Here is a 14,937-nt window from a genome sequence, read left to right as displayed (position 1 = left end):
GAAACACAGGTATTTTGAGGCGCTGGATTCATTTTTGTTATTATTTTGTTTCGAACCTCAAATGGGGGTCCCAGAAGGAGGGTGCAAAGGGGTAAATATTTTTGAAGAGTCGAGTGGCGGGGTATCGATATGTACGTTTTTTGGGCTCCAGAATTCATTTTTGACGTTATTTTGGTTCGAAACCCAAATAGGGCCCAGAAGGAGGGGTGCTAAGGCCATGAAATATAGCTAAAAAAATAGGATTTTTCGTAATTTCATTAAAAATCTTTGATTTTTCCAAGTCCAATTAGAATGGAATCGGGACATTTTGAGAAAAAGTATTAGGCTCAGGTAAAAATTTACCGAATTTCAACTCTCCCTTCGCAGAAAAATCCATCCCATTGGGTAAAAATCATAAACGAGGTCGTCCGGCGTTATCTCGTGAAGCTTTATTGAAATAGGTACCTACTAGAACACTTCATTTTTTATTCACTCGCAAAAATCGTATACTTTTTGTCCTTCATTTATCCTTATTTATCGTGGACATCACTTTATCGTTCATTTTGTCAAAAACTTCTCGTGGAAATTGTTTATTTTTTATTGTTCTTACTATCTATCATAATATGTATATACCTATTGTAGATACCACCTAATTTATCGTTCGTTTTTTAAGAAATTGTGAAATACACTTTTTTATCGTACAATCCTCTTTGTCATTGTGAATACTTATTTATCGTGATAACCCCCTTTTTTAATGTAACGATAAATTGCACCCAATTCATTGCGTTTTTTCCCCTCAAAAAAGCTAAAAAAACTAAGTTTTTAAAATTATAGAGTGAAAATTTTTTAAAAACTCACAGTGGAACCTAGTGAGGTGTCACCCTTCGATTTGAACGTAACCGCGATTTTTGGAAAGCGCATCATCTAAAATCCCCAAAACCAAATTTTCAGCTGCTCTACTTCATTTTTCGATTTTTTGGCAAACGTTTGAAAATTCAAAATTGACTGTTTTTTTTAGTGATTTATGCTTTTTTAATAAAAATTGTACTTGATCGGTAAAAATAATCAAAATACGTCCTAAAACTGGTCAACAATCAATTTTCCATTTGAGAGGGAATTTTTGAAATTTATGTTTTTCATCCAGAATAAATCCCCCCGAGGGTGAATTTTGCCATTTCCAGCCATTCTGGAGCCTCCAGTGTGATTTTCAAAATGAATTTCCCATTTTTTTGTTGAGTTTTTTTTTCAACTTTGAGAGGCTTTATAGGGAACCAACATCACTTGGGAAACTGGGGGAAGATTTTTCTTAAAAAATGTGTTTTTCTAGAAAGATTTTGCCTATAAATCTGAAATTTTTAAAAATTTTCTACACATATAATTTTTTTTAATTTTTTAATTCTCTCAAATCTGAGGAGCTCTACACAAGAAATTCTATTGGCTGCAAAATGCCAGATAGTCTTGAACAGCCAGAAGAAGAGCAAAGAACGATACCAACAACTTGACATTGCAAAAATCAAATCAAAAGACGTGCAAAAGAAATTCTAAGAAGAACTTTAAAAACAAAAGGAAGACAAGTTGCAGGAAGAACAAGGTATCAGGGAAAAGTGGCAAGCATGGAAGTGAAAGGTTAAAACAGTAGCAGAACAGTCTATTCCACTCAAAAGAAAAAGGAAACACAAACCATGGATGACTCGGAGTGATACTGGCTCTGATGAAAGAACGAAGAAAAGCAAACAGACCAAGTAGCGAATACACTGTGCAAAATAATGAGATAATGGGAATGTGCAGAATGGCCAAAAACAAGTGGTATGAGGAGAAGTGCCAAGAAATAGAAGATCTGGAGAAAAGGCACAACTCTAGAGAAATCCATACCAAACTGAAGCAGATGATGGCTGCCCACAAGAGAAGGAGAAGTGGACGAATAGCATATATGTGACCGTCCGCGATAAAACCGACCATCCGTCGCAAAAAATTGAAAATGTTTTTTCGCCTATTTTTGGGCCTTAAATGGTTCAGGGAACAAAAATTTGCGAAAAAAAAAATTTCGATTTTTTGCGACGGATGGTCGGTTTTATTGCGGACGGTCACATATGCGATGGAAAGACGGAAAATACTGGGTTAGCAATCAAGAAACCAAAGAGGTCTGGATCAGCTACATACATGAATAGTATGGAGATGAACAGATGATACACATCTGGCTGAAATGAAAGTCTCATCCACAGAGGAGGCACCATGAATTGAAAAGTGGGAGCTGAGGAACTTGGTGAAGAGAGCTAGAAACCACAAAGCAGTGGGGGAAGATCTCATACCAGCAGACATGATTAAACATACAACACCAGAGCATGAAAAGGAGTTGCTGAAGATAATAAACAAAATATACGATGAAGGTACCCTGCGTAAGGACTTCAAAGCTGTAAATTTTGTACCAATACCAAAAAAAAAAAAAAAACAACTCGCAAAAATGCTCTGAATATAGAACCATCGCATTATTGAGCCACACACTGAAGCTACTAGTCTCCACTGTAAATGCCAGGCTTGAAAAGAAGATAGATGAAAATCCAAGTGAAATGCAATATGGCTTTGTAGCAAAAAAAGGGACGAGAGATGCAATCACCCTGCCAAAAGTGATCATTTAAAGAGCACTGAATGCAAATAGGGAAATCATTGCTTGCTTTGTTGATTATGAGAAAGCATTTGATCATGTCAACCATGAGAGGATGTTGGAGATCCTGAAGAAATACAAAATTGATGACAAAGACCTGCTAATAATCAAGAACCTGTACTGGGAGAAAAGCGCAAACATCAAGATTGGAACTGAGTACTTGGAGAACAGATGTAGTATAAAGAGAGGAGTGAGGCAAGGATGCCCTCTTTCACCTAGGCTGTTCAATGGGTATGCAGAAGAAATAATGAGAGAAGCACGATAAGTTACCTAAGCATATTTTGATAGGTACTCACTGAACACTGTACTCATCTTCTGTCTCTTTTGGGGGCTCTACACAGGCTAAGAGCATTGACAGAAATTGATTACACCAAGCCCTTATTATTTGAGAGATACCTCCGATGGCTGGTAAGATCGGAGAAATATCCAATGTTCCATACTTAATTAATAAACATAATTATTAATACCCGCGTAGCACTGACGAGATCGTCAGTGGCCTCAACAAAAGTATCGACATGATTTTATATGATTGTTGATTGAAAAAAGTCCAAACATTATCCACAAAGGGGTTAATCTAACTACGTTTAAGATGATTAATTAGAAATTGACACTTTTTTTCAAAAATTATGATGAAAATGCTGATGGTCGTCATTGCTGTCTACATTTGTATCTACAGTCATGTGCAAGATTTTGATACATTGTAGGTACCTTTGTAGACTCATGATCGATATCAAAATTTAGGTTGTCTTGTCGATCCGAAGTTGATGTCGACTATAAGATCGACAAAAGCATCTACAAAATTTTGATCTTGTATAGGTATGTAGTTACTTTTGTCAATCTAACAATTGTCATCAACTTTGGCATCAGCAAGACAACCTGAATTTTGATATCGATTATAGGGTCTACAAAAGTATCTACAAAATGTCGTCATCGAGTAGATACTTCTGTAGATCTTGTAATCGACATCAATCATCTGGTTAATATTGATGAGGAAGTTGACGTCGATTACAAGATCTATAAATTTTTTTTTAGAAATTTCGAAGTGTTGCTGACTCATTTGTCGATGTCAGAGTCGACAATACAACAAGAAAAATTTTCTAAGTCCAGAATAAGATGGACTGAATATTCTTTTGAGGCTTCTCCACTCAACAGTGGCAATGGTCTAGTGGTTAGAGAATGTGACAGCAGTGATGGCAATCTAGGTTTGATCCCTAACCAGGGCAACTTTTTTTCTTTCAAAAAACATTTTTTGGGGGAAATACTTTTGAGAATAATTTTACTTGAATCAAAAAAAGAGGTTTGGGCACATTTCGCACATTTTTCAATCAAAATTTGCTTATTTTAGACTCAAAAAAATTACACCAATGTCGAGACCTTGTCGAGACAAAAAATGAAGGGAGACGACAGTCGATTTTGATATCAACTTCTCACTCGTCATTTATCGACATTGGTGTCAACAAATGTCATGTCAACAAGTGACGGGTTAGAGATCTTGTCTTTTCCATCGACTTTGGCATTGCTTGTGCTACGCGGGTAGTGTTTAATTGCACAAATTATCCACTTAGACAGTGGGCTAAGCCAGGTAGGAGGGACAGAGGGGAAAAGCTCCGTTGCCTTCACGTCTGTATATTGACGAGGAACCAGCCATTGCGAGTAACCAAAACCAAGTAAAGTTGATGGTTAGAGATCCAATGCATGTGCCTTCGAGCCACAAGACACGGATCTATAAATATTGTTCCCCATGGTACTATACTTCCAGTACTCGTATATAAGGGGGATTAATTTAGTAACCTCTAAGGTGATTAAGGCATATTTCCTGATATCAAGTGTTTTTTTAGAAAGATTTTTTCTATAAATCTAAAATTTTCCAAAAAAATTCTACATACATAATTTTTTTTTAATTTTTTAATTTTCTCAAATTTGGGGAGCTTCATACTTATAGTAGAAAGTGAACATCATTTTGGGGGTCCAATAAAGGTTTTTTTTTCTAAAGGGTGGTTATGTAGAACAATTCTAATGTGGGAACGAGATATTTTCAAAAAAAATCCCCTATTTTGATTTATTCTACTTTTTGTAAATTTGGGAGCTCCATCACTATAGGAATCCAATAGGAATATTTAAAAAAATTGTGACCCAAAAACAAGACTTTATAAAAAATTTGAACTTTTTTTCATTTTTTTAACAGAGGGGGGGGGGTACCAGGACCACCTTTTTTCGCAGAAGAGAGAAAAGAAAAAAATAGGAAATTTTTTTCTCACCCGAGGTAACAACTTTGGTGCATGAGAATGTGGAAAATTCCAACTTTTCAAAATAAGGTAAACTGAAGCTCACACTGGTTCACTGCTGGCAACGGCCATTGATTCAATTAAACGTTCACCACGATAAAAAATTACAAAGGTTATGTTTTCTATCTTATAAGTCTGAATTGATTAACTACTCGTATGAATTGTTCGCCTGCATGGTTAAGTTGAGGAGTAGGTACTGCACCGCACATACAACCAAACCAACAAATACCGATAGTAAAAGTTCTCTATGGGTTCCATTCGAGCGAAAAATTGCCCAACAGTTGATTAATTCGTAACCATCTATGAGGTTTATTTGTGAACAAATAACGAGATAGAAGTAGATCTCGTTTATAATTTCTCGTTTACTAATCGTACCTATTGGAGTGAATGGTTGCATGTATGTTTGTGATTTTCCGTCGATTTTAGCTTCATAGAACTACGAATAAAAGTATTTTGCTATATACCTAGCTACCTATACGAGAATAATTTTTGATTAATGTAAAGAGGTATCGAATTAAATGCAAGTTTTTTCTCGAACGACGTCAACGGCGTGGCGGTGAGAGGAAAAAAATATGAAAAATGTTGCGATACTAGCAAAGACAGTGATAGAGATTTTTCCAATTGAATTTGCTTCGGTGAAATTATTTTTATTATGTACGTATTTCTCAAATATGGTAAATTATGATTCGTATTTTTCAACGTACGCGTACTTACGTTTCTTATCCGGCGCAACAATTTATTTCACAACAGAGATAAATTTCTGCCTCGTGTCAGAGTGAAATTTTTTTCTGATTTTTTTCCCCACTGCCAGAGAGTGGTATCGGTATGTACTATAAAAACGAGCACATGTACGAAGTTGATACGCTTATGAGATTAAAATAGGTGGAATATTTTTCGTAAACGTTGCGTATGATAGAGTATCGAGCTATAAAAATATTTATAGCGAAATATTTCGATGATTGAAATTCTGAATTGAGTTTCGAACCAGATGAGTTATTGTAATGGAGGTAAATCGGTCGGAAAAGTTTTTAAGGCGAAAGTATAAGTCTTGGAACGTGGATTTTAGTACTTTTAAAATCGGTTTGAAAAGGTCACGATGTCTGGGAAATACTTTTAAGTGAAGTGTGGCGGAAAGGGGAGTATCAATCTGATTTTTTTTGTGGGGAGTTCATATTCGTTTCAGTTGAATGATGAGTGAAAATAGATAGGTAATTACTCGTTGATTATCAAAAGTACATCCTTTGTGGTGGTTCATGGTAGGGACGTTTTTCAGACCAAGATATTGTAAAATTATTTTCATTTAAAATCCAACAACTTCAGTGAGTTCGAAGACGAAAAAGTTGAATTTCAAAACAAGTGCCACCTTAATTACCATACTCGATGTGGCAGTAAAATTTAGCGCATACACGTGAAAATGAAACACTGAGGTATAAACTTTACATCGTCATGCATTCGAGTCATATCCTCAACACTCGGTATCCATTCTTGACGGACGAGCGACCCATCGCAACCGACACGACACGGTAACGAAATGAAAGACGAGCCAAAAAGGTGATAGAATAAAAAAAGAAACGCTCTCACACGAATCTAGCCGGAATTTTAACTCGGCGCTTATTTTATTTGCGATTATGTTCTGTGACTTGCAAGGGTAATTCGTCACAACTACTCAAAAAATACGCTTTTGAGAAAAGTTGCTCTCAGCAATTCAAACTAGAAAGTTCATCCGACTTGAAAAACAAACTTTCGCAAGTTGAAAAAAATTACATTTGCTGCGAGAAAGAAAGAAAGAGAAAAGGACACGTCGAAATTGAAAATCTTTTTGTGTCTTGAATACAAAAACTTTTTAGTGAAATACACGTTTTTCGGAAATTTGATTTATTTTTCAACACATGACCAAGTTACGTGTTAAATTATCAAGCAGTTACTTACATACAGATTTTTATTCGACGCTCACGACTCGCATGTACGAAGTAGTACGAACACCTTGTCGAAAAACACAATTTTTCTGACGTTTAAAAACACGTTTATCGGTGCCAGGCCATCTTCAGCTTCGAGCTACAGCGGACACGTTTCAAATGAGAATTTGCTTCGCCCGATGGTTGTACTCGTACTTGTAGATGCGATGCAATCTGCCTCGCTCGTCTGGAAATTTTTTTTACCGCGTCACGTGGGCCTTGTTTGTCTGTGTAGCAAAACTTGGCCATTTGCTCGTTTTGGTTATCGTGTTGCAAAAAATTAAGTATCTACGGTCTTGTATTTTGTGATACATCGCTCACTGTCAACTAATTTCGTTTTCTACCGATCAGTAGAAAGATAAGTGTACCTACTTACTTGTAGCTCTTTCAATTTTGAAGATTCCTCAAACCTTTTTTGTAAGATTTAAAAAGCTCTACTAGGGAAGTTCTGAGAAAAAGTCCAACTCCCGAGAAAAACGTAAATTTTTCAGGAAGGTATCAGGTTTCAGCAAATTATGCCAATTTAAGTGAAACACTTTTACTTTTTGAAAAAAAAATTCGTTCAATGAATACCAAAAAAATGACAGTTTTGAGCGATTTTGAAAAAATGTCAATTCTTTAGAGGAATTCAATTTCCAGGAAAAATTATGCTTTTGAAGGAGGTACCTGAAACTTGTATAAATATTTTTGAGAGTGGAAAAGTTGATTTTTTTCAATTTCAACTTTGGAAAAAATGTCTAATTTTTAGAAAAATGTCATTTTTGGGGAAAATGGTAGGTATCTAAATTTTAAGGAAAAAATATCAATTTTCGGGGAAAGTGTCGATTTTTATTTAAAAAATGCCAATTTACGAGAGGAAATTGTAACTTTTTAAAAAAATATAGAAGTAGGAATCAATTTAAAAGAACGAATGAAATTATTCAATTCTAGCTTAGGAAAAAATGTTGATTTTGTGAAAAAACTTGTCAATTTTTCCATTAAGTTTTTTTTTTGATTTTTTTTGAAAATAAATGTCCATTTTTAGAGAAAATAATGGACAATTTTTTTAAAAAATGAAAATTTCCAAGGAAAGTGTACATTTTGAAAATGACATGGATTTTTGAAAAAGAAATGAAGAGTGATATTCCAAAACTCGCTTTGTCCATTTTCACAACTTTTCAGGAGAGAGGAAAAACAGTTTCCCTTTAAACGGCTAAATTGGCTTTTTAGGTGAGTTTAGCACTTTATTTGAGTGGATTTATGATGTAGGAGTGTAGGTACCCGCACAACAATTGTAGACGTCGACATTTACATCGACTACGTTTTTTTTCCAACATATGATGGAAAAATGATGAATTAATTATTTAGTAGGAATCTTCTGTCCATACAAAAGCCAGGTAAATGAAAATTTTCGAAATTTTTTCATTATTTCTGATACCTCGACATGCCATCTCGACATGTAGATGTAAAATTCGATGCTCGAAATTTACATCTACAACTATGTCGACCAATTTTTCAGAATTAAAATTTCTGTTTTAGTGTTTAAAATTTTAGTAAACATTCAAAAATATGATCTCGATCAATGTGGAAAACAAATTTTTTAGGGAATTGATGAAATTATTCACTTTTCTGCAGTTTGGAGATGTAGATGATATGATGTTGATATTGTGGATGTATTTGTTGATGTCGATTTTCACATCAACATTAACATCGACATGTCGACATGAAAATGGATTAGTTTAGTACTCGCAGATAAAGTATTGCACCATCTTTGATATAAGGGATTTCTGTTAAACTTCTTGATTATACAGACTTTTCGTCTGTACTTCTTCGGAAGTGGACTTTGCATCGATGCTGTGTTCAGCACTAGCAATAGCCACATCAGAGGAAATAATTTTTGAGAAAAAAAATTAAAAATTTTTAAACTCAAATTCTATAACTTAATGAAGCAGGAGGTCGACATAAATTTCGATGTGAATGTCGATCCATCCACATCCGTCACTTTTGGATGCCCCATGTCGATGTGAATTTCGACCCTATGTGGAGCCAATTGTCGACACGAATGTAGATCAACATCAGTCGACAATTACATCGACAATTAGCTCGACACAGGGTCGAAATTCACATCGACATGTGGTATCCAAAAGTGACGGATGTGGATGGGTCGACATTCACATCGAAATTAGCATGGTCATTGTTGTACGGGTATACATTTCATCCACTAAATACTGCTGAAAAAAATTTCAATAAGAATGGACAAAGCGCGTTTTGGAACATTATTTTTTTTTAAATTTTTATTGAATTGGCTATTTAGGCGAGTTTAACACCTCATTTTGGTAGGTTGATGATGTAGGAATGTGAGTTAATACTCCATCTACCAGGTACCACTGAAAACCCAACTTTGATAAAAATGGACAAAGCGAGTTTTGGAATATCACTCTTCAAATGTACCTAAATTATTTTTTTTGAAAGTGTTAATTTTTAGGGGAAAATGCTATTTTACAAATTTTCTGAGCAAAATAAGTCTAGGTATCAATTTCTGAGGGCAACGGGAATTTTTGAGGTGAACATTCATTTTTGTTGGGAGGAGGCGCATGCAGTCGATCAAATCATATCGGCTTAAAAATACATTTTCTCTAAAATTAGAACTTGACATTTTCCCCAAAAAAATAGAACTTGTCATTTCTTTCTAGAATGGGCACTTCCCATTTTTTCAAAAAGTGACTCTTGTCATTTTCCCAAAAAAGTGGATATTACCATTTCCCCCAAAAAGTGGCACTTGTCATATTCCCAAAAAAGTGGCACTTGTCATATTCTCAAAAAATAACACTTGCCATTTTCCCAAAAAAGTGGCACTTGCCATTTTTTCAGAAAAGTAACGGTGCCATTTCCCCAAAAAAGTGGCACTTGTCATTTTCTAAAAAAGTGGCACTTGTCATTTTTTCAAAAATTGGCACTTGTCATTTTCCCAAAAAAAGTGACACTTGTCATTTCTTTAAGAAGTGGCACTTGTCATTTTCCCACAATTGGCACGTGCCATTTTCCCAAAATTGGCACTTGGGTCATTCCATGCCAAATCGGCGGATTTTTGCACGAGGGTTCTTCGATTTTTTTCAAAATCAGATCTTGTGTAGAGGTCATCAAACGATGACGAATGACGCAAACCGGACATTTTTTCGATTTTTTTTGACGGAGCTGTGGCGCTTCAAAGTTCTCCAAAATGGCCAAAAATGGAAAATTTCAGTTGCGAATTGCTCCGGTTCTACGTGGTATAGAATTTTGAACTTTTTTTTTTCAAATTGTAGTACTTTGAGAGGGTAATCGACGAATTATGTCAAAATCAGTGTTGCCACTTTCTGAAACCTGAAAAACTCGATTTGAAAACTTATAATTTAAATATAACCACGATGTCCACCAGTAAAAATTCTGAAAAAATTCTCAGTTTTAGTCCTTTTTATGTAGAATAACATATCAAAAAATTGGAGGGGCATTTGTTTTCATTTTCGAGAAAAAAAAATTACAAGTTTTGTGTGAAAAAAATCCCCGTCACCCCAATTTTTTAACGGCGACGACATTTTTTCAATACATTTCACTCTTAAAATAAAATTGTAGCACGAAAAATGTCAATTCGTTGACAAATTGGGGTGAGGGGGATTTTTTTACATATTCGTCTACACATTGATAAAATATTTCAAAAATGCAAAAATTTTCATTTTTTAGGTTTCTGATGGTACTTTTGCAATGAAAATAAAACTTGTAATTTTTTTTCTCGAAAATGAAAACAAATGCCCCTCCAATTTTTTGATATGTTATTCTACATAAAAAGGACTAAAACTGAGAATTTTTTCAGAATTTTTACTGGTGGACATCGTGGTTATATTTAAATTATTAGTTTTCAAATCGAGTTTTTTAGGTTTCAGAAAGTGGCAACACTGATTTTGACATAATTCGTCAATTACCCTCTCAAAGTACTACAATTTGAAAAAAAGTTCAAAATTCTATACCACGTAGAACCGGAGCAATTCGCAACTGAAATTTTCCATTTTTGGCCATTTTGGAGAACTTTGAAGCGCCACAGCTCCGTCAAAAAAAATCGAAAAAATGTCCGGTTTGCGTCATTCGTCATCGTTTGATGACCTCTACACAAGATCTGATTTTGAAAAAAATCGAAGAACCCTCGTGCAAAAATCCGCCGATTTGGCATGGAATGACCCACTTGTAATTTTTCTAGAAATTAGCACTCATCATTTTTTTTAAATTGGCATATTTGGTCAAAAAAACGAAATTTTACACAAAACAATAATACTTAAAAACTGTTATATTATGCACATATATTTTTTAAATAGACACCTCCAGAAAAAATGTACATTGTTATTCAAAAATTGACTTCTCTAAAAATTGATATTTTTTGAAAAAAATTGTCATCTAGAAAAAATGACGAGGTTTTTCCAAAAATTAATCGTTCCAAAATATCGATCAAGTGTTGCTTCTGGCACTTCGGAGAACACTTTTTTTGAGAGCGAATTTTACAGTTGTTTAATCACCCAAAATTTGATGAGTGAAATATTTACGGAAACCCCCCTCCTCTCTTCTTTCTCTTCGCCATTTTCACCTTTCAAGAATATAAAAATAAAATATTGACTCTACTTCAACGAATTTTTTCAAAATATCTCTCAAGTGTTGCTTCTGGCACAGAAATTCATATTTGAAAAAACACATTTTTGAAGAGTGAATTTTCAGACTGATCTCGAAAAATCCGACGAGTAAAATTAACTGGAGCTCCTTCTCTCTCCCCCTCTTCCCTCTCTTCTCCTTTGAAGGATAGACACATAAAATATTGACCCTATCCGAACAAATCTATACAAAATATCGATCAAGCGTTGCTCCTGGCGCAGAAATTCATGTTTGAAAAACACTTTTTTTGAGAGTGAATTTTCAGATTTATCTGGTAAAATTTGACTAATAAAAATAAATGAAACACTCCTTCCTCTTCCTCATCTTGATATTTCCTCTCCCTCCCCATTTGACGATTTTCTCCAAAAATTGACTTCTCCAAAAATGTATATTTTTAAAAAAATTGACGTTTTTTTTAAAGACATTTTTTTCTAGAAAAATTGACAAGATTTGTCCAAAAATAAATATATATCTACATATATTTTAAAACAAACCTTTCAAAAGTATCGCTCAAGTGTTGCTCCTGGCGCAGAAATTCATGTTCAGAAAACATGCTTCTTGAGAGCGAATTTTCAGATCAATCCCCTGAAGCCTGGTGAATGAAATGACCTGGGGCCCCTCCCCTCCTCCTTTTCATTTTCTTCACCCTTTTCACCTTTCAAGGAAGAAAACATAAAATATTCATTGACCGTACTCAAATAAATCCTGTCAAAATATCGATTTAGTGTTGCTCCTGGCGCAGAAATTCCTGTTCAAAAAACACACTTTTTGAGTCGAGTAAATTTTCGAAGTAGCAAATCACTTATAATCTGGCCATTGAAATTGAATCAGCCCCCTTCCCCTCTTCCTCTTCCAAAGAAATAAACATAAAGTACTAACTCTACTTGCTAAAAGCTTTCCAAAATATCGATCAAGTGTTGCTCCTGGCGCAGAAATTCATGCTTGGAAAACACATTTTTTGCGAGTGAATTTTTTCAGGTTGATCTGGTAAAATCTGACGAGTAAAAATGAATGAGCAACCCCCTTCCTTCCCCGCTCCTTCTTCCAAGGGTAGCAACATAAAATATTGACCCTACTTGCGCAAATCTTTCTAAAATACCGACCAAGCATCGCTCCTGGCGCAGAAATTCATGCTTAGAAAACACATTTTTTGAGAGTGAATTTTCATAAATGAGACAGTATGAGACACCCTCCGCCCCCCACCACGAATTTTCAGAATAATTTCATAAACGTTGACGAATAAAAATAAATGAGACACCCCCTCCTCTTCCTCATCTTCACCTTCAAATAGTAAAACCATGAAATATTGACACCATCTGCATAAATCTTTCAAATACACTGATTTAATATTGCTCCTGGCGCAGAACTCTCTGTTCAAAGAACATATCTCTCTGGAATGAATTTCCACATTCATCGAGTAATATAACATCCAATGAATCTGAAACCGATCAGTCTAATAGATTCCAAAGCTTATTCTCTCCATATTATAATCTTGAAATATCTCAAATTTAACATCTTGTACTCGTCTTATATCTGTTCTAGGTGAACGATGAAAAAATGTGATGATCTTAGCAACTCGTAGCCGGCTGCAATTCCTTCCGAATTATGAAGTTTATCAAACTGAAAAGTGGAATTCTAACGGCTTTCTTTTTCCTATCAAACGCAATTACCGAAATAGTCTCGAAAATATCTGGTAAGTGTCGAATACATATTTTATTCGCTGTAATGGCGTTTCGACTCGAATTTATCAAACACTCTCGTATTTATGAGCGCGTAACGTAAGAGGCATTATATACGTACTATACGTTGTTTTACAAACTTATGATATTTGAAACTCTCCAAATATCTATACCTACTCGTATATACGGGTATATTCGATATCTTGACAATTTTTGGCATTTTTTTTTTCGCTGTTTTGAAAAGTTGGGAAATAGTATAATGCAGTGTTCGCATAGTACATATATACGGACGGATGTATATTGCATACGTTTGTCAGCGGACGCGGATGATAGAACGCTATTCTAACATTAATAACTGTTGATACGAGAGATGAAGGCAACATTTCAATGGGGAATACAACATTCTTGACGTGTAAAGGGCGAAGTTTCACAATTGTGTAATATCCATGTCGTGTATAGTAACTCGAGCATGCTGCCAAAGAAGACACAATCAAGGGAGGGGGGGGGGTTGAGTTGCTGAGAAAAGGCACACGCAGCTCAGCTCGCGAGACCATAACTCGTATGTTAACTCTTTTTTCCGCATGCTCTCGCTTACTCGTATACTCGTATAGCCCATTTTTATTTGACAATAAAATTCAAAATTCGTGTACAGAATTAAACAAGGACGACGACAACGACGGTGTAGCATACTCGTCGTATAGTATAGTATGTTGATTCGATGGTATATAAATATTGTCGAGGGTAGTCCGGCTAATATAACAATTTAACCGTTATGAGGGTAAAATAAACTACAATTTTCCATAAGCGCCAGGCTGAGAGTTATGTAAATAAAACAAAAAAGCCCCGACCGAGAACTAACCCTGTGTTTGCGCTTCCTTGTCTCGTAGTGTCATTTCGTCGTCAATGGCTGTATTATGCTAATGCGCGCAGGCTTGTTTGTTTAAAAATGCTGGCAACGTTTTCTGTGTAATTTTTTTGCTCTTCCTTTAGACGACGACGACGACGACGAGTTTCGGTTGCACAGCTGTGTCCGCTATTGTCAATGCTACTCGTCGACCAATCTCAAATATCGCCCCCTGTCTCACCCTTCACGTCATCGTCATCACCATTACCATCTTCCATCCTCAACCCCCAACAACGCGTTATTCTATTCGCGTGTTAAACTTGAAAACTTCTCGACGATATTTAATCTTTGGCTACGTTTTCGCACCCCCATCTCCTCCTCCCTCTCACTTCCACTTCTCTTTCTACCACTTCTTATTTCAGTATCGTCGCAAGTCTACCGTATATACTGAAACACACACCGATTCGATATGGTTTTGTTTTTATTGGATTGCTTTCGCGGTACCGCCATCACGCCTCCGCCAACGCCACCGACTCGTAGAGTGTTGTTGTCGTTCGCTCGCTCCGTGGCGAAAGTTTTTTCACCCATTTGTATTTGTATTATTGCCACTCGAGTAAGGGTGAAAGTCGCAACAAATGTGGGTTAAACGATTTCTTTTATCTTGCCAGCAATAACCCCCGGCCAAAGCGTAATTTCCTTTCAAACCGAGCGTCTTCAATTTATAGCATATGCTGCTCGTTGCCTACCGGGTGCTTTCCTGCCTTCCTGCCGAATTTATTCTATTGCAGTAAAAAAAAGAAAACGAAAACTTATCAAGGTTAAGAGTTAAGACTACACGAGCAATGATATTTGAGATGGAGTACAGGGTGGTTCGTAAATT

At 35.6% G+C, this 14,937-nt stretch overlaps 1 protein-coding gene across 1 annotated transcript in view; it reads left to right on the top strand.

The window, feature by feature from the left end:
- The window catches only part of LOC135846713 (lachesin-like), a 311,535-nt gene that overhangs the window by 44,184 nt on the left and 252,414 nt on the right, over nt 1-14,937 (top strand). The window contains exon 2 of the mRNA XM_065365955.1: nt 13,077-13,227. Within this exon, the coding sequence (XP_065222027.1) occupies nt 13,140-13,227 (88 nt within the window). The 5' untranslated portion in view covers nt 13,077-13,139. The remainder of the gene's footprint in view (nt 1-13,076; nt 13,228-14,937) is intronic.

The sequence above is a fragment of the Planococcus citri genome, chromosome 5 (genome assembly GCF_950023065.1).
Source record: "Planococcus citri chromosome 5, ihPlaCitr1.1, whole genome shotgun sequence".
NCBI lineage: Eukaryota > Metazoa > Arthropoda > Insecta > Hemiptera > Pseudococcidae > Planococcus > Planococcus citri.
The sequence above is the reverse complement of the archived record's forward strand: the minus strand, read 5'-3'. Positions and strand labels throughout refer to the sequence as shown.